At 36.6% G+C, this 21414-nt stretch overlaps 1 protein-coding gene across 2 annotated transcripts in view; it reads left to right on the forward strand.

Annotated features, from left to right (window-relative positions):
- The window catches only part of ltbp4 (latent transforming growth factor beta binding protein 4), an 80315-nt gene extending 63039 nt beyond the window's left edge, over positions 1–17276 (forward strand). For both annotated transcript variants that reach the window (XM_039647382.2, XM_039647383.2), the window contains 18 exons: positions 513–632; positions 1826–1945; positions 2026–2145; positions 4236–4361; positions 4504–4629; positions 5850–5972; positions 6968–7099; positions 8128–8253; positions 9048–9191; positions 9875–10117; positions 11750–11821; positions 11924–12052; positions 12138–12281; positions 12934–13086; positions 13995–14247; positions 15388–15641; positions 15825–15974; positions 16602–17276. In XM_039647382.2, the coding sequence (XP_039503316.2) occupies positions 513–632; positions 1826–1945; positions 2026–2145; positions 4236–4361; positions 4504–4629; positions 5850–5972; positions 6968–7099; positions 8128–8253; positions 9048–9191; positions 9875–10117; positions 11750–11821; positions 11924–12052; positions 12138–12281; positions 12934–13086; positions 13995–14247; positions 15388–15641; positions 15825–15974; positions 16602–16738 (2672 nt within the window). In that variant the 3' untranslated portion in view covers positions 16739–17276. The remainder of the gene's footprint in view (positions 1–512; positions 633–1825; positions 1946–2025; positions 2146–4235; positions 4362–4503; positions 4630–5849; positions 5973–6967; positions 7100–8127; positions 8254–9047; positions 9192–9874; positions 10118–11749; positions 11822–11923; positions 12053–12137; positions 12282–12933; positions 13087–13994; positions 14248–15387; positions 15642–15824; positions 15975–16601) is intronic.
- The last annotated feature ends 4138 nt before the right edge of the window (positions 17277–21414 follow it).

Raw genomic sequence — 21414 nt, forward strand, 5'->3', positions numbered from 1 at the left:
TTTCTAGGCGGATATGGCTAGGAACTGTATCATGGTACAGCGGTAAAGTTTCTTGATTATTATGCAGGAATGAGAGTATAGTTCCTAGCCATATCAGCCTAGAAAATCGCAACTTTACATTTTCCGTCGGCCTTAGTGCTCAATCAATGTAACTACAGAAAACTCAAGTTTTGAGAAATGCTAATGGTCTTGTCCACTTCAATGATGTATGCTAAGCTATGCTAAAAGTGGTACCGCCAGAACCGGAGATCGGCTGAATGGATTCAATAACTGTAAAACTCAACAGTTTAACTCTGGGGGAGTTGTAAAATGAGCCTAATGAAGTGTAAAAATAAAAGTGTAGTATCACTTTAAATGGCCTTTTATATTGTCTGCAAGTACAGTTTTCTTTAATACTACTACTTTGAAGTACTCTACAAGTTAAGCACACTTGGTTTACACAAGGGATCATTACAGATTTCATCCCCAGTTGTTCCATTCATGAAATGAGTGTGTTTCTTACCTCGTTCCAGATGTGAACGAGTGTGAAAATGAGCTTCAGTGCCCAGGAAGAGAGTGTGTGAACTCGGTCGGTTCCTTCAAGTGTGTCTCCTGTCAGCCGGGCTTTGAGCTTCTTGACGGACACTGCCAAGGTATCTCTTCATGTGGATCTCCACATATAACATTCATTTAATTAGGTTACAAAAAAAAAAAAAAATTTTTTTTAGGTCTCCATGCAATTATTTCTTATTTCTTATGTCACATTTAAAGCAGCTTTACAGATTATGCGTGTTTTAAAGTTACAGTGTGATAATGTCATAAAGTCATAAATGTGCTGACATTAACACAATGTCCTTAACACTTTTTATTTTTATTGTAACTGAGTCTAGTTCTGTCACGGAGACAGTTGTAATATCTTTGGCACTTAGTACGGACATTTTATGTTTGATAAAGTAGCATTTCTTGTATAATCGTTAAGATTTTAATCGGGTTAGTATCAGCACCCAAAACTAAAACCATTTAAATAAAATTAAATGTATATTAAAAAAAATATATTTTAGCTATTTGTCAACTTTTTAACTAAAATTTAAATGAAAACATAAAAAATATAAAAATGAAATCTAATTCAAAATATTAACAAACGCGTGGAAGTTCGGATTTACGACTTGGAATTTTACGATGCTATCGTATTTTGTACATGCAACTTAAGATAGTTTTATTGTTTATAATAGTAATAATTTAATTAATTTCAACAAATGTACCATCAATACAGACGCTGCATTCATTGCATGCTTCATGTTTTCTTATTGATGCGAATTATTCCAAAACTCATGTGCGTAAAACCATCTTTCAGCACTAGACGTCAGATTAGACGCATATTGAATTTAACGTGGATGAAAATAAGGTCAGACTCAGTTTGAAACCAAGAATGATAACTATAACAATAACGATATCAGCGGATGATATCGTTCGCTTTATTATAAGCGCGCTGCAGTTTTGTCGCCTGTCCCTTTAAATGCTCGAGCTGAAGTCTGGTGGATTCTGATTGGCTGTCAGTGTTTTATCACTCATCAGCTGAAAGTGATCGGGCCATTATCATTATATTTATAGTGATATTATTTTGTATTTAATATGATTTTTTAGAACTATATCACTATAGTTATTGTCCTTGGTGTGAACGTGCCTTTACAGTCATACAGTGGAAAATGTATTAAAAAAATAAATAAAAAAATTCAGAAAGACTGCATAAGGTACTGCATAAGTCTCGTTTTCCTTCCTGTCACTAATGAAATATGGTGCTACTAATGTCACTAAGACTGATTTGAAGGCATTTGTGTGTGTTCAGACACAGATGAATGCAGTCTGGACCGGACGCGCTGCACTAATGGCCAGTGTAGAAACACTCCCGGCAGCTTCAGGTGTGTGTGTGCCGTGGGCTTCCAGCTACAGGACAGCGCTTGCACAGGTAAGAGGACACACACTTCATGCTTTTATTTGACCTCGTCCTGTAGCATTTACACAAGCTCTACATTCTCCCTTTATCAGACATTGACGAGTGTTTGGACACACTGCAGTGTCCCGGTCAGCAGTGCCTGAACTCTCCGGGCTCGTATAAGTGTGTTCCCTGCCGAGACGGGCACAGCATGCAGGACGGACGCTGCGCAGGTGAGATGAGCTTAACCTGCATTTCAAGCCATCTTGCCGCTCTCTGAGTGCTCCTCATCGCACAAGGAAAGGATGCAGAAAGCTGGCTTTGGCAAATGAACGGCATCATGTGTGTGTGTGTGTGTGTGTGTGTGAGAGCTTCATTCCTCCGCCATGGTCGATCTATCTCTCTCTGCCGTGTAAGAGGAGACATGTGGCCAACAGATGGCAGAACTTGTATCATCTCAGCCACGTGTTCCCGCACAATTATCCACATCCGCTCAGAGTTTGAGTTTGAATCATGTGGAGAGTGAGATAAAAGATGATTCAACACATCTGTCTCTGAAAACCCTCCACCTTCAAAACTATATGTATAATATTATATGCACAAAGTATATATAGGCTAGCAAACTAAAAATTAGTAATTAAGCAATTAAAAAAAATTAACCAAAAATAAATGATGTATAAATATATTTTTATTTTAGAAATATAAATATTTTCAATAAATTGAAAAATGTTCATTAATAATTAAAACATTAAATGTTTCAGGAAATAAATAAAACAAGAAAAAAATGACCTCATAAATAAATAAATATTCCATGGGACATTGAGGCACTCAACATTTACAGTATTTATCAAATTTCATTTGATTTAAGATTCATTTTATTGACAGATTTCATCATTTATTTATTTTTAAACATTTATTTCTGGTTACTGACATTGCATGCTTTTTTTTAAAACATATGTATTTTTTATTGACATATTTCATGACTTATTAATTTTTAAACATATTTTTTTTATTGACACATTTAATGATTTATTTAAAACCTTTATTTTATTGAAATTTCTATATTTATTTTAATAAATAAACGTATTTATTTTATTGGTATTTAATTATTTATTTTTAAGAATACTGTAAATTTATTTATTTTATAGACATTTCGTGATTTATTTATTTTTTAAACATATTTATTTTATTGACACCTTTCATGATTTATTTATTTTTTTAATATATTTATTCATTTTATTGACACCTTTCATTATTTATTTTTGAAACATATATTTATTCATATTATTGACACTTTTCATGATTTATTCATTTTTTTTGAATATTTTTATTAATTTTATTGACACCTTTTAATGATTTATTTATTTTTTAAACATATATTTATTAATTTTATTGACACATATTATGATTTATTTATTTTTAAGTATATGTATTCATTTTATTGACACCTTTCATTATTTTTTATATATTTATTCATTTTATTGATCTTTCATTATTTTTTTTTTAAATATATTTATTCATATTATTGACACTTTTCATGATTTATTTATTTTTAAATATATATTTATTCCTTTTATTGACACCTTTCACGCTTTATTTATTTTTTAAACAAATATTTATTCATTTTATTGACACCTTTCATGATTTATTTATTTTTGAAACATATATTTATTTATTTTATGGACACATATTATGATTTATTATTTTTTTAAATATATTTATTCATTTTATTGACACCTTTCATCATTTATTTATTTTTGTAACATATATTTATTCATTTTATTGACACCTTTCATAATATTTTTTAAATACATTTATTAATTTTATTGACACCTTTCATCATTTATTTATTTTTGAAACACATATTTATTTATTTTATTGACACATTATGATTTATTATTTTAAAAAATATATTTATTCATTTTATTGACACCTTTCATGATTTATTTATTTATTAAACATATATTTATAAATTTTATTGACACCATTCATAATTGATTCTTTTTTTTTAAATATATTTATTCATTATATTGACACCTTTCATGATTTATTTATTTTTTAAACATATATTTATTCATTTTATTCATGCATATTATGATATATTTATTTTTTAAACATATATTTATTCATTTTATCGACACCTTTGTCAGAGAGATGGTTAAAAATGGTCATTGGTCAACTAAATTATGAATATATTCTTGTAAAAAGCTTGATTGACATTGAAAAAGGGGAAGAAGATAAAGTATGATGAGGCTCAAGCACATTAACACAGGCACAGCTTTCATGATTCTGCATCGTCACAAGCTGTTTGTTTCCCCTTCAGACATCGATGAGTGTGCGGGTCCTCGCGTGTGTGGGCCGGAGAGTGTGTGTGTGAACACGGACGGGTCGTATCGCTGCGACTGCTTGCCAGGGTACAGATCGGCCGGTCCACGGCGCCAGTGTCGAGGTCAGAGAAAACATACATTTAAATCGAAGGAAACACACATGTTCATACTCTCTCCGCCTGATCAGAATATGCTGTTTTCAAATATGAGTTTGTTTTTTCACTCCTGTCTCCCACTGTGGCACGCTGACATCCGCCGGCTCAGACATTAACGAGTGTCTGGAAGGAGACTTCTGCTTCCCGAGCGGAGAGTGTGTGAACACAGACGGCTCCTTTAAGTGTGTGTGTGCGAACGGCTACACGAGCGCCGTTAACGCGACGTCCTGCCAAGGTATGACACCAGTCCTCATATACAGTATAACCAACAACGTGTCGGGAAATATAAAAGCTATAGCGTGACTGACCTTGGATTTGGATTGTTTTTATGAATTCTTCAGTTGTCATTAGGGAGTTGTTTTAAAAGAAAATTTCTCGAATGTGAAAAGTTACTTAACTCTTGGATGAAATGATTCACATAACTGCATCACTCAAAAGCCCGAAGTAAACATTTTTCCTTTCGACATGTCCACCACACACCCTATTAGATAGAATCAAGATGCAAGATAATTACGCAGCATGTGATGAAGGAAAACATCTGCACTCCGACTCAAAAACTGGAGTCAACCGGATTATATATCACTTATTCTATGCATTGCATCATTTGTCATTGCATTTATATTGAAAGTGCATATTGTTTTAATTTTCCCCCATTATGTTATTTTAAAGATTCATAATTTTGTTTCCCAAACAGATTTATGTGCATCCAACATCAAAAACACTTTAATAATTTCAAATAATGGAATTAAGTGCACTTTAATGTCTATGTACTACATAAGTATGCGTAAATGCACTAAATTGCAAAAAAAAAAAAAAAAAAAAATATATATATATATATATATATATATATATATTTATATATATATATAATTGTTTATATATATGTATAAACAAAAAAATATATATATATATATATATATATACCCTATTATTCCTATTTTTTTTTTTGCAGGTCCCTTACAATATATTTACATGCATTCACAGTCAAAAAACACTTTAATTGTCTCATAACATGCATCACAGCATCAGCTCTTTTCTCTCAGAGTCTGAAACGCTTCGATCAGGTCTCTCTAAACCCCGCCTCTCTCAGAGCTGCTCTGCTGTGATTGGTCGGAAACCGAACGCTCATTATCATATCTGAATCTCAGCTCTTGATCACAGTGATACGAACAGTAACGATGGCGTGGGTTTTACCGTATCAATCTCCTCAAAGTGGATTTGCTCTTCCAGTCTCAGATACACTAGTGTTTGAGGGCGGAGCTAAGAGGCGCTGTTCAGCCAATGGGCTGGCATTATGCAAATTAGTTACAAACCTACACAGGCTCAGTTTGCACACTTGTGTTTTCTGTCAGCCATCGAGCATCTTCCAGTGATTTTCTGTTCCTGTAACTTCAGCTCAGGAGCGTTACTGATGACGATGATGTCATGCTGGTGTGTGTGCATGTGTGTGTCCAGATGTGGACGAGTGCAGTCAACAGGGAGTTTGCCAGGACGGCCGCTGCACCAACACTGAGGGGTCGTTCCTGTGCCACTGCCAGACCGGCTTCACCACCAGCCCAGAGAGAACCGCCTGTCTGGGTAACACACACACACACACACCTAAATGGTGTACTTTTATCACAACATCTTTATTGATAATTCATACTGGAATTTTTTTTAAATGTTTTCTTCTCTTATTGCAGTTATATAAATGTATTTTAATATAATTTCATAATTAATTTTGTGAATGCACAAACAAAAATGACCTAGTTAAGCTGCTCTCAGAATATGAAGTAAAATATATTGTATTTCTGGTTGTTAAACTAATGTGGCCTGGCTTATAATTAGCATAAAACTTTTTTTTTCTTTTAGGAAAAACTTAATTTAACCCTTAATTTAACTTAATTTAATTATTGAGATGGACATATACAATATTATAATTTATAACTCCTTATTGCGAGTTTATATCTTGCAACTCTTTGGGAAAAAAAAAAAGTCACAAATGTTTTTTTTTATTCAATGGTGGAAACAAGCTTCCATGGATATTCATTACAGAGAAAGACATTGAAAAGATTTTATGATAACACTTTACAGTAAGGTTCATTAGTTAACATTATTTAATGTATTATCTAACAATGAGCTATACCTTTGTAGCAGTATTTATTAATCTTTGTTGATGTTAGTTAATAATAATCCAGTTGTTCTTTATTTGTTCATGTTCACAGTGCATTAACTAATGTTAACAAATACAACCTTTGATTGTAATAATGCAGGCTATTATTATATGTTGAAATTAATATTGAATGAGATGGATAAATGCGAAAGAACTATTGCTCATTCATAGCTACTAAGGTAGTTAACTTATGTGAACTAATGAACCTTATTGTAATGTGTTACAGTCTTTACCATTAAAAACCATTTTCTATCGTTTAAAGCTTGATTTGAGAGTAAAATGTGAGGTTAACAGAAAAATCACCCACACGGAGAGCACAAAAAAAGGCAAAGGCCTGACTCTGTAACAGGCGAGGACATCACGCATGGATGAGTGTGTGTGTGTGTTGGGCAGATCTCAGCTGAAGTGTTTCCTCCTGCAGATGTGAACGAGTGTTTGGACTCAGAGAGGAGTGTGTGTGGATCTCAGCGCTGCGAGAACACCATTGGCTCGTTCCACTGTGTGGCGTCCTGCGAGCCCGGATACCACATCACTGCCACGGGAGAGTGTGTGGGTGAGTCCGACACAGATCACACACACTTAAAGGGATAGTTCACCCAAAAATTAAAATTAGCCCATGATTTACACACCCTGAAGCCACCCTAGGTGGATATGACACTCTTCTTTTAAACGAATACAATCAGAGTTATATTAAAAAATGTCCTGGCTTATACAAGCTTTATAATGGGAGTGAATGGTTGTTTATGTTTTGAAGGGAGTGAATGGTTGTTTATGTTTTGAAGACAATAAAAGTGCGTCCATCTATCATAAAAGTGCATCCATCCATCATAAAAGTGCATCCATCCATCATAAAAGTGTATCTATCCATCATAAAAGTGCATCAGTCCATCATAAAAGTGCATATGCCCATCATAAAAGTGCATCTATCCATGATAAAAGTGCATCCGTCCACCATAAAAGTGCATCCATCCATCATAAAAGTGCATCCATCCATCATGAAAGTGTATCTATCCATCATAAAAGTGCATCCGTCCACCATAAAAGTGCATCCATCCATCATAAAAGTGCATCCATCCATGATAAAAGTGCATCTATCCATCATAAAAGTGCATTCATCCACCATAAAAGTGCATCCATCCATCATAAAAGTGCATCCATCCATCATAAAAGTGCATCTATCCATCATAAAAGTGCATCAGTCCACCATAAAAGTGCATCTATCCATCATAAAAGTGCATCTATCCATCATAAAAGTGCATCTATCCATCATAAAAGTGCATCTATCCACCATAAAAGTGCATCTATCCATCATAAAAGTGCATCTATCCATGTTAAAAGTGCATCTATCCATCATAAAAGTGCATCTATCCATCATAATAGTGCATCCATCCACCATAAAAGTGCATCCATCCACCATAAAAGTGCATCCATCCATCATAAAAGTGCATCTATCCATCATAAAAGTGCATCTATCCATGAGGATGGCTTCAGGGAGAGTAAATCATGGGCTAATTTTCAATTTTGGGTGAACTATCCCTTTAACGAGCCCCAGCAGTGAGTGACAGAGAGTTTCTCTCGCAGACATCAACGAGTGCACCAATGAGACGGTGTGTGGACTCCACGCTTTCTGCCAGAATCTGATCGGCACATATCAGTGTCTGTGTGACCAGGGCTACGAGTCCACCGGCGATGGACAGATGTGTGTGGGTGAGTTCAATATACAACAGCTCTTGATTATGGAAATAACATACTTTAAAATAATATACTGAATAAGAGCTCTTTATAATGGAAATAATGTTCTTAACTGGGAACTCAGATAATGAATTGCATGTCATTTACTTGTTATTAAGTTCAAATTGTTGTTTCAGTTTATATTAAATGCAATTACTTGAACTTATTAGTGACTTAAGTAGGAGTTATATGAAATTTAATAATGAATTATGTAACAATGTACTTTAAAGTAAAAGTGCACTTAAGTGAAACATTCATAAAAATTAGGGCCGTCAAACGATTAATCGTGATTAATCGCATCCAAAATAAAAGTTTGTTTATATATATATAGATGAATATAGAATAAAATAAAATAAAGTATAAATAAATAAAATAAAGTATATAAACACACACACACATGCTTGTATATATTTAAGAAATATTTTCATGTATATACTGTATATAGATGTACATATAACTTAAATTATATATAAATATAAATATTTTATATATTAATATTTTTTTCTTAAATATACAAGCACGCGTGTGTATATACAAAATAATTATACTCAGTGCACCCACATGTATTATGTAAACACAAACTTTTATTTTGGATGCGATTAATCGCAATTAATCGTTTGACAGCCCTAATAAAAATACACTTAACTAGACTTAACGAGACTTAACTCTATGATTTAAGTGCACACCCAGTACAATTAAGCCCACTTCATTTTCCCAATTGAAAGTGTTTTCCCCTCGATGACACTCCCCGTGTGTGTGTTTCTGTGCAGACATAAACGAGTGTGAGACGATGCAGGGCGTCTGCGGATCTGCACACTGCTGGAATGTGGAGGGATCAGTCGTGTGCGAGTGTGAGAACGGACAGGAGGAATTCGACCCGCTCGCGAAGCAGTGTGTGAGCAGAGAGAGCACAGGTGACACACACACACACACACACACACAACTCCAGCTCAGTGTCTCAGTGCTGCCCTCTACTGACCATACCAGGTCCCACTTTATATCAAGTGGCTGTAACTACTATGTACTAACTTTGAAATTATTAATTTGATACAATGGACTTATTGTGTACATGCATGTTTTTATATTGTACTTACACTGTTGACCCTTCCCTTACAGCGACACACACCTGACCCGTGTCACACCTCAATAGCAGTGTTTTACTTAGCAGTACATTGTACTTATTTTTCGATGTATTTTTCGACGCCACTTAATATAAAGTGGGACCAAATATGACAATAAATGATAATAATAATAACAATAATGGTGAAAATAAAAACCGCATTAATACATTTTCTTTATGCTGCAAAATAAGGCTGTCAAACAATTAATCGCGATTAATCGCATCCAAAATAAAAGTTTGTGTTTACATAATATATGTGGGTGCACTGTGTATAATTATTATATATATAAATACACACACATGCTTGTATATATTTAAGAAATATTTTCATGTATATCCTGTATATAGATTTATGTACTATAACTTATAGTATATATAATTTTTTTTTTTCTTAAATATACATACATTCTGTTTATTAATTCAGAATTCTTTAATTATAGAGATCAAGGAAACATGTATAGATGTGTGTGTGTGCAGGTCGCACGAGGCCGTCTGGCGGAGCCTCGTCGGGTCGTGGTTCGGCTGGCTTCTCGGGGTCCGTGTCTGGCTCTCTTCCACAATCTCGACCCGGAGAAATCAAGGAGTGTTACTACGGCGTGTCCGAGCCGTACTCCTGCAAGATACTGTCCCGCAACACCACCCTGCAGGAGTGCTGCTGTACGGCGGGCCAGGGCTGGGGCCTCCTGTGCCAATACGACATCTGTCCGCAAGCTGGAACAGGTGAACACACACACACACACACACACATGCTGCGTCTAATGAGTTACTTATGCATACTTTTAACTCTTTCCCTGCCAGTGTTTTAGAAAAGAAGCTGCCATTATTTTCATGGCCTCCAGAATATTTTGTTGTATGAATATCTAAACATGCAATACATCAAAAGAAAGAACAGCACCCATACTTTCAAACAAACAAACAAAAAAACGCTGTATTCTAGCTTTATGCAATAGTTTTTTCTTCAACACTTGAATGTGGGCAAGATTCATGAAAACAAAACAAACATTTTTTGAGCAAAAAAAGGAGAAAATCGTGTTTTTGTCTAAGACTACATCTAGATCAGATTGAGAACGATGATCCAAACACAGATGAAGTCGTTCGAGTTTATCAACACCAAAGCTTCACAGTCCTGTAGCGTCAACATTTCATTCAGTTTTGATTTATACACCGTTTAATGTTGATGATCGCGTTATTTTACAAATGCACCTCCTTGCATATGATATCACTTGTTTCTGCTTCTTCTTCTCCTGTGTTTTGCTCTGGAGATTCAGTTCTCTTTCAGAGGATGTGTAATAGCGCCCCCTACCGTATAACAGTGAAAACACGGAAGTCCCGAAAATTCCATCAATGGCGGGGAAAGAGTTAAAAGAGTGCTTATGGGAATAATTTACATGAAAAGAATAAACTGAATGTAATGTTTTCAGACACTTTATTGCATCCAATATACAATCAAATTCAAGGTTATTATGGTTTAAGTTTATAATAAATGCATTTAGCAACTTAAGTAAAGATGCACTTAAGTTGAACTTAAGTAAATCTTTATATGTAATTTCACAATTGTCTTGGTTGAAGCATTTATGATGAATGTTCTTGAATGTTCTGTTAAAACTAGGGCTGTCAAACGATTAATCGTGATTAATCGCATCCAAAATAAAAGTTTGTGTTTACATAATATATGTGGGTGTACTGTATACTTATATATATATATATATATATATATATATATATATATATATACACACACACATGCTTCTATATATTTAAGAAATATTTTCATGTATATAGTATATATAGATTTATATATAATTTATATTATTTATAAATATATTTTATATATAAATATTTTTTTTCCCCTAAAATATATATAATAAAATATATATAATTTTTTTCCTATATATATATATATATATATATATATATAATTATACACAGTGCACCCACATATATTAAGTAAGCAAAAACTTTTATTTTGGATGTGTTTAATTGTGATTAATCATTTGACAGCCCCAGTTAAAACTTGTATGTCATATATTTTAAAATATATTTTACACATTTGTAATTAAAATGTATTAACTTTAAATGTAAGTACTTCACATGTGCTTTACCATGTTAGTCAACACGTCAAAGTAAGTGTACTTTAAAGCATGACAAAAGATAAAATGCTCTTTTTAAACGTTTATTCATGTTTATTAATATACAGTCATGAAAATGTATCTCTTTAAGTGCACATAAGTGGCATTTCTATTTCATTAATACATATAAGTACAGTTTTTAAACATACTCCTGTACACTAAAATTGCACATTTAACACAATTATTTCCCCCCCCCCCCCCCATCATCAATGACTCCATTCAGCCGAATACCAATCGCTGTGTCCCAGTGGAAAAGGGTACGTTACCATGGAAACGGGAGCATTCAGCTACAAGGGTAAAACACAAAGACTCTCACAACAACAACAACAACAAATGTCCCACAAGTCTCTCAGTGTGTGTTGTTTCTAATCGGAGTGTGGTTGGTCGGTCCGCACAGATGTGGACGAGTGTAAGCTGTTCGATCCGGAGATATGTAAAGGCGGTGTGTGTGTGAACAACATTCCCGGCTACGCCTGTTACTGTCCCAGCGGGTTCTACTACGACACGGATCTGCTGGAGTGCATCGGTCAGCACACACACACACACACTCGGTTCAGGGATGCTCGATCGGTAGACCGTGATGTTGTGACGCTGTCTCTGTGTGTCTGTAGATCATGATGAATGTCAGAGTGAGGACACCTGCACGGGTGGAGTGTGTGTGAATACACTGGGGATGTTTTACTGCACGTGTGAGCCGCCGCTAGTGCTGGATGACACGCGGCGCAACTGTGTCAACGCTAGTGGCCTCGCGGAGGGTAAGACATGCAAACACACACACACACACAACGTTTTAAAGAACGTTTATTAGCCAGACAGCAACATAGTGTCGGCCCAGATCCGGCCCGCGTCTGGTACATGTGAAACCCACGCGTATCCACGGATTATTTTAAAATATAGTTGTGTCCTTTTGATTAGGGAATTATATTTTATTTTACTATTATATATTTTTGAATAAATTATAGCCTATGTTAAGTTTCATTTTAAAGTGTACCGCTCACTCAGGGGAGGAGCTAAGCGAAAAGGGCGGAGTCATTCAGCAGTCATGGGCGGGGCCTGTATAATGTGACATCACACATGCAACAATATGCGAACGGCTTGTTTTGAGACGCTGCTTATTATTTATGGGGATTAAAACAAGAGGAGTGGGTGGATGTTTACCAGTATACACACACTGCAGACACACACATTTTCCTTTAACAGCTGAAAATTAAATTTGTTTCGTAATTTTTAAAGCATTTTTTTTTTTTTTTGCATTATTCAAATATTTAATTACAAATATTTTCATATATGTAGTGAAAATGAACAAAAGTCTTATGGGTACGACATGAAGAAGGCAAAATTGTTACTAGAGGTGTAAAATGTCAACTTTTATTGTGTATCTGCCGTCTTTCTTTCTGTGTTTCTCAGACGAGAACTTAAACTTCTGTTGGCGTCACGTCACGGCTAGTCTAGTGTGTCAGAGTCCTCTGTTAGGATCTCAGCTGACCTTTACCGAGTGCTGTTGTTTGGTTGGTGAGGCTTGGGGTCTGCAGTGTGCCCTCTGCCCCCGCAGAGATGAAGGTACACACACACACACACACACACACACTGATATTGAGCTTTGTATCTCTGCAGATCTTATACTTGCACAAACAGCTACATAATACACTGAAGAACAAGGAAATCAAGAAATCGCATCATATGATCCCCTTACATACATTTTGCAATCTTTTTTTTTGGGTGTGTTTGTTTTTTTACCTTAAAAGTTCACATTGTTTTTGTTTTTTTTATTATTTAGTTCATCGGAATGGTATGAAGTTTTGGTACTTGCTGTGTGAATACACACACAAAAAATAATTGAAAAGGTTAAATGATCCTGAAAATAATAGTCACACTTGTATTGTTCCATTGGAAATGAATTGAAGACAAATTTTGTATTTTGTAAAAGTTTGGTATTGCCAAAAAACTATTTGTTACTGGAAGCTCTTTTTAAAAAATATAAACAAATATAATAAAAAATATGCAACTATATATTTCAACCTCAAATTTGGAAAACAATAAGAAAAACATTTTTTTATAACAGTAAATGTAAACTTTATTCAAGCTCACTTTTTAAGTGTCTTTAAAAATAGACAAAACTAAAGTCTGTATCATTAAATCCACTAAAAAATACAAAATATTAAATAAAATAAAAATATAATCAAACTAAAATATAATACAATCATTTAATTCAAATTAAAAAATGTGATAATTGTAACTATAATACATTTTTATTTATCTGTAAATAACATGCAATTCTGAAATTACATTACATTCAGTATATTCTTTCCAAGTACATTTTTTCCATAATGAATACTCTTTTTAAAAGTTTGCTGAAAGTGAAGATAAAGATCCATTGTTGTTTGTTTTTGCCTGTTTCTTTGAATTTCAATGCAGTTATTTCATCTTCAATCAGTTCTGATTGTCGTGTGTGTTTGCCTCCGGATTAGAGGCGTACGAGGCCCTGTGTAACGAGCTGGGTCCTCCTCCTCAGTCCCCGCGTTATTATGAGCGCTTCGGCCCGGGAGGAGGAGGGTTCCTGCCACCGTACGCGTACCCTGAAGCCCAGCCGGGACGCCCCGACTACATGCCCACTGATTACGAGGACTACAGCCCGGCGGGAGCCGGTAGGAGGAGGTCTGGGCTGAGAGAAAGACCCCCCACTTCCTACGGGCTCCCAGACGCCCCCTACAGGCCCGCGGGGTGAGGCCCTTCAACACTCTACTAACAGCACTGCAACTTTAGCTTAAAGGAGCTGTATGCAAGAATTTAATTTCAATTAATCATACATTTTCCCTGATATGTCACTAGACATTAAGAAATCATGTTCATTTCAAATACTTGTATCACTGACAACAGTAGTCCGGCCAGGATATTGTCATTTAAAAAGTGAAGTCGCAGCCCTCGACTGATGTTGATGTTGTCATGTTGATCTACCAATCAGTAGTATTGTGGCATTCGGGTTGCCAGCTCTGCTCTAGTTACCACTGCTGCAGATACAAACATCGAATCCGAAAAAAAAAAAAAAAAAAAAATCTAACATTGCGAAACCAAAAAAAAACAAGACATGAATCCAAAATACTTTGTGTCAAAGTCTGAAATAAATAATTACTCTACAGTCATTTGAAAGTGATTGCAGTTCCAGTTTTGGCCACAATCTTACATACGGCTCCTTTAAAGACAAACGAAGTGATTTTGACATACTTGGGCTCAAGTAATTGCATTTAATATAATATATTTTAATATGATACTATAATATAAAACAATTTAATCGCAGTAGACATAGAATTAAGTGTCTGGAAACATTACATTCAGTTTACACTTAAAGTTCCCCTGTAGTCAATAATTTAATCCCTTAAAACTCATATTTGATCACCAAAATTACATATAAAAAAATGTGTCATGCGTTAAAATATCTTGAATGTAACTCGACACCCTTGCCTCATTTAGTATTCGCGGTTCTATTAATATTCAAATGAGCCCCGCCCCCACTCACTCACTCAGCTCAGAGATCCACTGGTTGACGATCACTCGTTGATCTGATTGGTTACAAGGTCGTTTGTGGCGTCAGAAACACCAGCGATTTCAAACCGTGTTTTTAAGACTGTCTTTGGTTCACTGCAGTTTTTAAGTAGAAAATACTCGACTTATGAATTTACTCATGATTTGTGTTAAAGCATATTAAAAACACCACATAGACAACATATAAACAACATTTAAAAGCTTGATTCTCATCACAGGGGAACTTTAAGTATATTCTTTTATCTCCGTAGTATACTCTTTTTAAAAGTATGCAACTTCTTTTTCACTAATTGTGTGTAATTCTACTCCACTCGTTTCCAGTGGAAGTCGTTATTATGAGGAGGATGATTATGAGAGCGCTCCCGGCCCTCCCTTCGGCCTCCCGGACCCTCGCGGTGAGCGAACGTTTGATGCCCGACCCCTGCCGCCCCGTCCCGACGGGCGTCCACTGAGTCTGGCTCCTCTTCCCGAAAACTCCCGGTACCACGAGGCCGAGGGGGAGGAGTCATGGAGAGCCCCGCCCCCTTTCCCAATGTTCCCTGACAGGCGGGAGGGGCCACGAAGAGTCTATGAGCGTGAGTCTGAAATATCAAGTGTAGTGAAGTGAATCAAGAGTAGTGAACAATATGTAAAATATATATAGATATATATGTGATGACCTCTTGCTGGTCTGATTGCTTCTCTTGTTCTCCTGAGTTGTAGGTCGCTCTGGATAATTGATTAAATGTGAGTGTAAGATCCTCTTGTGTGTGTTTCAGGGAGATATGACTCATATGGCAGCCTGAGTTCAGAGGATTGTGGGATCGTCCAGGGCTGTGACAACGGCCGCTGTATCCGTGTCGAGGAGGGCTACACCTGTGACTGTTACGACGGATATCAGCTCGACATCACGACCATGACATGCATAGGTATCGCTCTCTTCTCATCCCCATATCTTCTCTCTCTTTTTAGTTCACGTCAGAATTAAAATATCCTGATCATTCACTCTCCTCCACATCATCCAAGATGTCCATGTCTATCTTTCTACACTCGAAAGGAAATGATGGTTTTTTGAGGAAAATATTCCAGGATTGTTCGGGATGGCACCAAGGGCTGTCCTGAAATTCCACCGTCCGCGAACCCACTATTTTTATAATGGGATAAATTCTACGTGGGATCTCAATATCTCAGCTCAGGAATGGTCTAGAGAGACTCCATTTTTGCACTCAGGTCTAAGTCTCATGGCCCTCTATCAGAATCCAGAGTTTTGAGAAGATTGGGGAAACTTAATTTTTCGCCCCCCCAAAAAAACTAAAAGGGGTACCACTGTCGTTTTTTTCGGGGGCCGAAATTTTGAGTTTCTCCAATCTTCTCAAAACTCGGGATTCTGATTCGTTTCGACTGAAGAAAGAAAGGCATGGACATCTTGTGTGGGAGAGTAAATTATCAGTGCACTACTCCTGTAACCAATCACATGTGCTGTTGTGTTTAAAAACAGAGCTGTTTAATTTTCCACAAGCGATTAAAGATGCAGCTGTGTGTTTGTTTGACTGTAGATGTGGATGAGTGTGAGGAGGAAGACACACTCGACTGCATTAACGCCCGCTGCGTGAACACCGAGGGCTCGTACAGGTGTGTGTGTCTCAGGGGTTTCATCATGTCTCGAAGACCCAACCACTGCATCCTCGCCTGATCGGTGTAAACGCTGGACTTAGAGACTTTTCCCGCCACATTGCTGTAAATTGTTTATTTTATGACTTTATTGACAATACCTGTGTATATCCAAAAGTCTAATACGTGTTACACACACAAGACTCAATGATGTTGTACTAAAACGGAAAAACGATATGCTAAATGTACATGACCTGGTCTTTTTCATTGTTTGGACTCGAACGCAAGCCAGAAGTCTGTCACATTTTAAATCTTCATATTTATACATCCATATCAATGAAGGCAACTCCATGTATACTATATATGAATATATTTACATGAATTATTTTTTGTCATAGAATCTCACCATGTTACTATTTGATACTGTAAAATCTCTTCTTCTGCCGTTTGTTTTCTTCTGTCCGTCACGCAACACAATGCACTGTATCTGTGGGGTTTCACACAACTGCTATTGTACAGTTTTAACACGTCTCAGATGTTTGTTACATATTTTTATGTGTACGTTTTTGATATCTTCTGTGATGAAGCTGTTTGAAAATATATTTGCACACATTTTCCTTTTTTAAGTGTTTCTTTGTTGCTATGCTTTCTGAAAACCAATCAGGCTTGACCCAATATTCAACAAGTCACAATATTCCTCATCATAATAATTAATGCGCAGAATAAAAGGGCGGGGCCTGGTTGAGTTAGTTAGTAGTGTGTTAAACTGGCGGTTATGGTAAGGGGCGGGACATTTCTCGAACACACTCGAAGTGCTCGACCAATCACAACACACTGATCCAACTGACCAATCAGAGCATAGTGTGCTTTTCAGAATATATATATATATTATCCTAGCTCTAGACCCTTCCTGAGCTGAGATATTGAGATCCCACGTAGCATTTATGCCATTATAAAAATAGTGGGTTTTTGGACAAATAGTGGGTTTGTGGACATGTGGTTTTTAAGCTTAGCTCTCAAAATTTTGGGATGAAAACTATTTTACTGCACTCAGGGAGGCCCCCTGAGTCTGTGGCACCAAGGGCCGTCCCGAAATTCCACCGTCCGTGAACCCACTATTTTTATAATGGGATAAATTCTACGTGGGATCTCAATATCTCAGCTCAGGAAGGGTCTAGAGACTCCATTTTTGCACTCAGGTCTAAGTCTCATTGCCCTCTATCAGAATCCAGAGTTTCAAGAAGATCCGAGCAACTCAAAATTTCGACCCAAAAAAAAAAAAACGACAGTGGTACCCCTCGTTGTTTTTTTTTATTAAGAAACCCCAAAATCGTCACCTCTTGAATATATGTTGTTAATTTCTTTATTTAATACCCAAAAAGTGTCTCCTTTAAGTTTTCCTCCTTTTCTTGATGAACTTACCTCGTTTCATCCCTCAGACTTATAACAACAACAAAAACAAAACAACATTTTGTATGTATTATGAAGAACTATTTAAAGATATTTAGCCTCGTTATTGTTCCTTTTTCCTGTGTATAAATATGATGAATTATTATGATGTACACAAACCAATGATCTTTATGTTTTCTGTTTTGTCATTATGACTGTTACGGTATCTTTCCATGATCTTGTATGTCATAAGTTTATAAGTTTAAATGATTTGAGTGACAGGTGCACTAACACTTCATAACATCAGTGACTCGACAGCACAACCTAGAGCAGTTTTCCTATGCGTTTGTAATGTCTGCACAAAGGAGACGGGCAGCTGCTTGAAGATCTCTTTTGGAGAAAACTGTTGATTTTATACTTGAAAAATGTAATTATCACTCCTTAAAAATTAATATTACCTCAGAATGAATTGCATTGTTAGCCCACCCCAAAACTTAAAGAAAATAATAATATTAAATACTGACCAATACTTAATTATAAAACTTTTTATTTACTAAAAATATAATTTAATATAACAAGCAAAAAGTCATTTGTTTTCTCATATGACAGTTATGCATGAATACGTTTATATTGCTAAATGCAGTGAAACATCTCAATTGTCAGTCAATCGATGAATTAATGCATACATTAATTCAATAATTATATTTTATATACTGACAACAATAAGAAAAATGAATAAATGTGTAAAAGAACAAATAAAAGTAACCATCACAATAAACAAATGCATATACAAGTCAACAACACATGAAACAAAGCTTTATTCAAACTAAAAGCATGTATTTACAGGTGCTGAACACCACATACTGCCAACTCAACACAGCGGTTCCCATTCTGCAGCTTTATTCTGATGAATTCACCAGAGGGGACTGTGCCTTCTTCCCAGAGCTTGTTGCTGCGCTGCGCTTCACAATCTGAGGCAATAAGGGCAGGTGGAGAGATAGACGGTCTCGTAAAGACAGGTGGAGTGATGGAGGGTCTCATCCATGGCACCACTTCCAGGATTCAGCTCTGGGCTCCTCATCCTCAGTGCTCACACCAGTCTGCAGACATTTCAGATCCAAAAATGCACAAACATTGGCCCTCTATCAGAATCCAGAGTTTTGAGAAGATTGGGGAAACTTAATTTTTCACCCCCCCCAAAAAAAACGTAAGGGGTACCACTGTCGTTTTTTTTTTTCGGGTCGAAATTTTGAGTTTCAATATCTCAGCTCTGGAAGGGTCTAGAGCCTCCATTTTTGCACTCAGGTCTAAGTCTCATTGCCCTCTATGAGAATCCAGAGTTTTGATGAAATTTACCTCATCAGTAGTGTTGGGAATGTTAAGGCTGTTTCTTCCGATTTAAAACTAGTTAAAATCCTTGAGTGATTTGTGGTTTGTAGCTAACAGAGAGGAGTGTCCGATTGAAACGCTTCTCAATGGATGTGGCAACGCTGTTTAATAATAGTGTCCGGGACCGGGAATAAACGCAACTCCTTTAAGCTTTGCGTTCCGTTATCCACTGGACCGTGCTGCCTAGTTCAAAGTAAACTAAAACAACTGAAACCAGCGCTATTTTGTTCTCTATTTGTTCTTACTGACCGAGAAACCGCTTCAGATGATTCAGTGACAGAACGGTCCGAACGAATCCGAATCGTTTCCGACTGTTATGCACGCGCGTTTGGCCAATTCATGAAAAGGAAATAGGAATCGAACCAACGAATGATTAATATCGCTGGTTCAGTCAACAGAAATTCGGGACACACATAATAACTGCTGAAATATTCGGACTGAAAACGTTTCTCTCAAGTCAGTCGGAGCGCTCATGGTACACACAGTGCGTGTAGTCATCCAGCTGCACGCGCCACTGCGGCCACGCGCATATCAAACCAAATTTAGCCGCACCGAAAATAGGAGGGGGAGGTTGGAGTGCTCTCGGGCCGCATGGAGTTGATTGGCGGGCCGCACTTGGCCCGTGGGCCGCCAATTGAATAGCCCTGGTCTAGAGCCTCCAAAAAAAAAAAAACATAAGGGGTACCACTGTCGATTTTTTTTCTGGTCGAAATTTTGAGTTTCGATATCTCAGCTCTGGAAGGGCCTAGAGCCTCCATTGTTGCACTCAGGTCTAAGTCTCATTGCCCTCTATGAGAATCCAGAGTTTTGAGAAGATTGGGGATACTTTTTTTTTGCCCTAAAAAAAAAAACATAAGGGGTACCACTGTCGATTTTTTTTCTGGTCAAAATTTTGATTTTCGATATCTCAGCTCTGGAAGGGTCAAGAGCCTCCATTTTTGCACTCAGGACTAAGTCTCATTGCCCTCTATCAGAATCCAGAGTTTTGAGAAGATTGGGGAAACTTAATTTTTCGCCCCAGCAAAAAAAAACGTAAGGGGTACCACTGTCGATTTTTTTTCGGGTCGAAATTTTGAGTTTCGATATCTCAGCTCTGGAAGGATCTAGAGCCTCCATTTTTTCACTCAGGACTAAGTCTCATTGCCCTCTATCAGAATCCAGAGTTTTGAGAAGATTGGGGAAACTTAATTTTTCGCCCCCCCCCCCCCCCCCCCCCCCCCCCCCAAAAAAAAAAACGGTAAGGGTTACCACTGTCGATTTTTTTTTTTGGGTCGAAATTTTGACTTTGATATCTCAGCTCTGGAAGGGTCTAGAGCCTCCATTTTTGCTCTCAGGACTAAGTCTCATGGCCCTCTATCAGAATCCAGAGTTTTGATAAGATTGGGGAAACTTACTTTTTCGCCCCAGCAAAAAAAACGTAAGGGGTACCACTGTCGTTTTTTTTTTTTCGGGTCGAAATTTAGAGTTTCGATATCTCAGCTCTGGAAGGATCTAGAGCCTCCATTTTTGCTCTCAGGACTAAGTCTCATGGCCCTCTATCAGAATCCAGAGTTTTGAGAAGATTGGGGATACTTTTTTTTCGCCCGAAAACAAAAAAACATAAAGGGTACCACTGTCGATTTTTTTTCTGGTCGAAATTTTGAGTTTCTATATCTCAGCTCTGGAAGGGTCTAGAGCCTCCATTTTTGCACTCAGGACTAAGTCTCATTGCCCTCTATCAGAATCCAGAGTTTTGATAAGATTGGGGAAACTTAATTTTTCGCCCCCTCCCCCCCCCCCCAAAAAAAAACGTAAGAGATACCACTGTCGTTTTTTTTTTTCGGGTCGAAATTTTGAGTTTCGATATCTCAGCTGTGGAAGGGTCTAGAGCCTCCATTTTTTTCACTCAGGACTAAGTCTCATTGCCCTCTATGAGAATCCAGAGTTTTGATAAGATTGGAGATACTTTTTTTTTTCGCCAGAAAAAAAAATACATAAGGG

Source organism: Pimephales promelas, chromosome 10 (assembly GCF_988280905.1).
Source record: "Pimephales promelas chromosome 10, fPimPro1.hap1.1, whole genome shotgun sequence".
NCBI classification, from domain to species: Eukaryota; Metazoa; Chordata; class Actinopteri; order Cypriniformes; family Leuciscidae; genus Pimephales; species Pimephales promelas.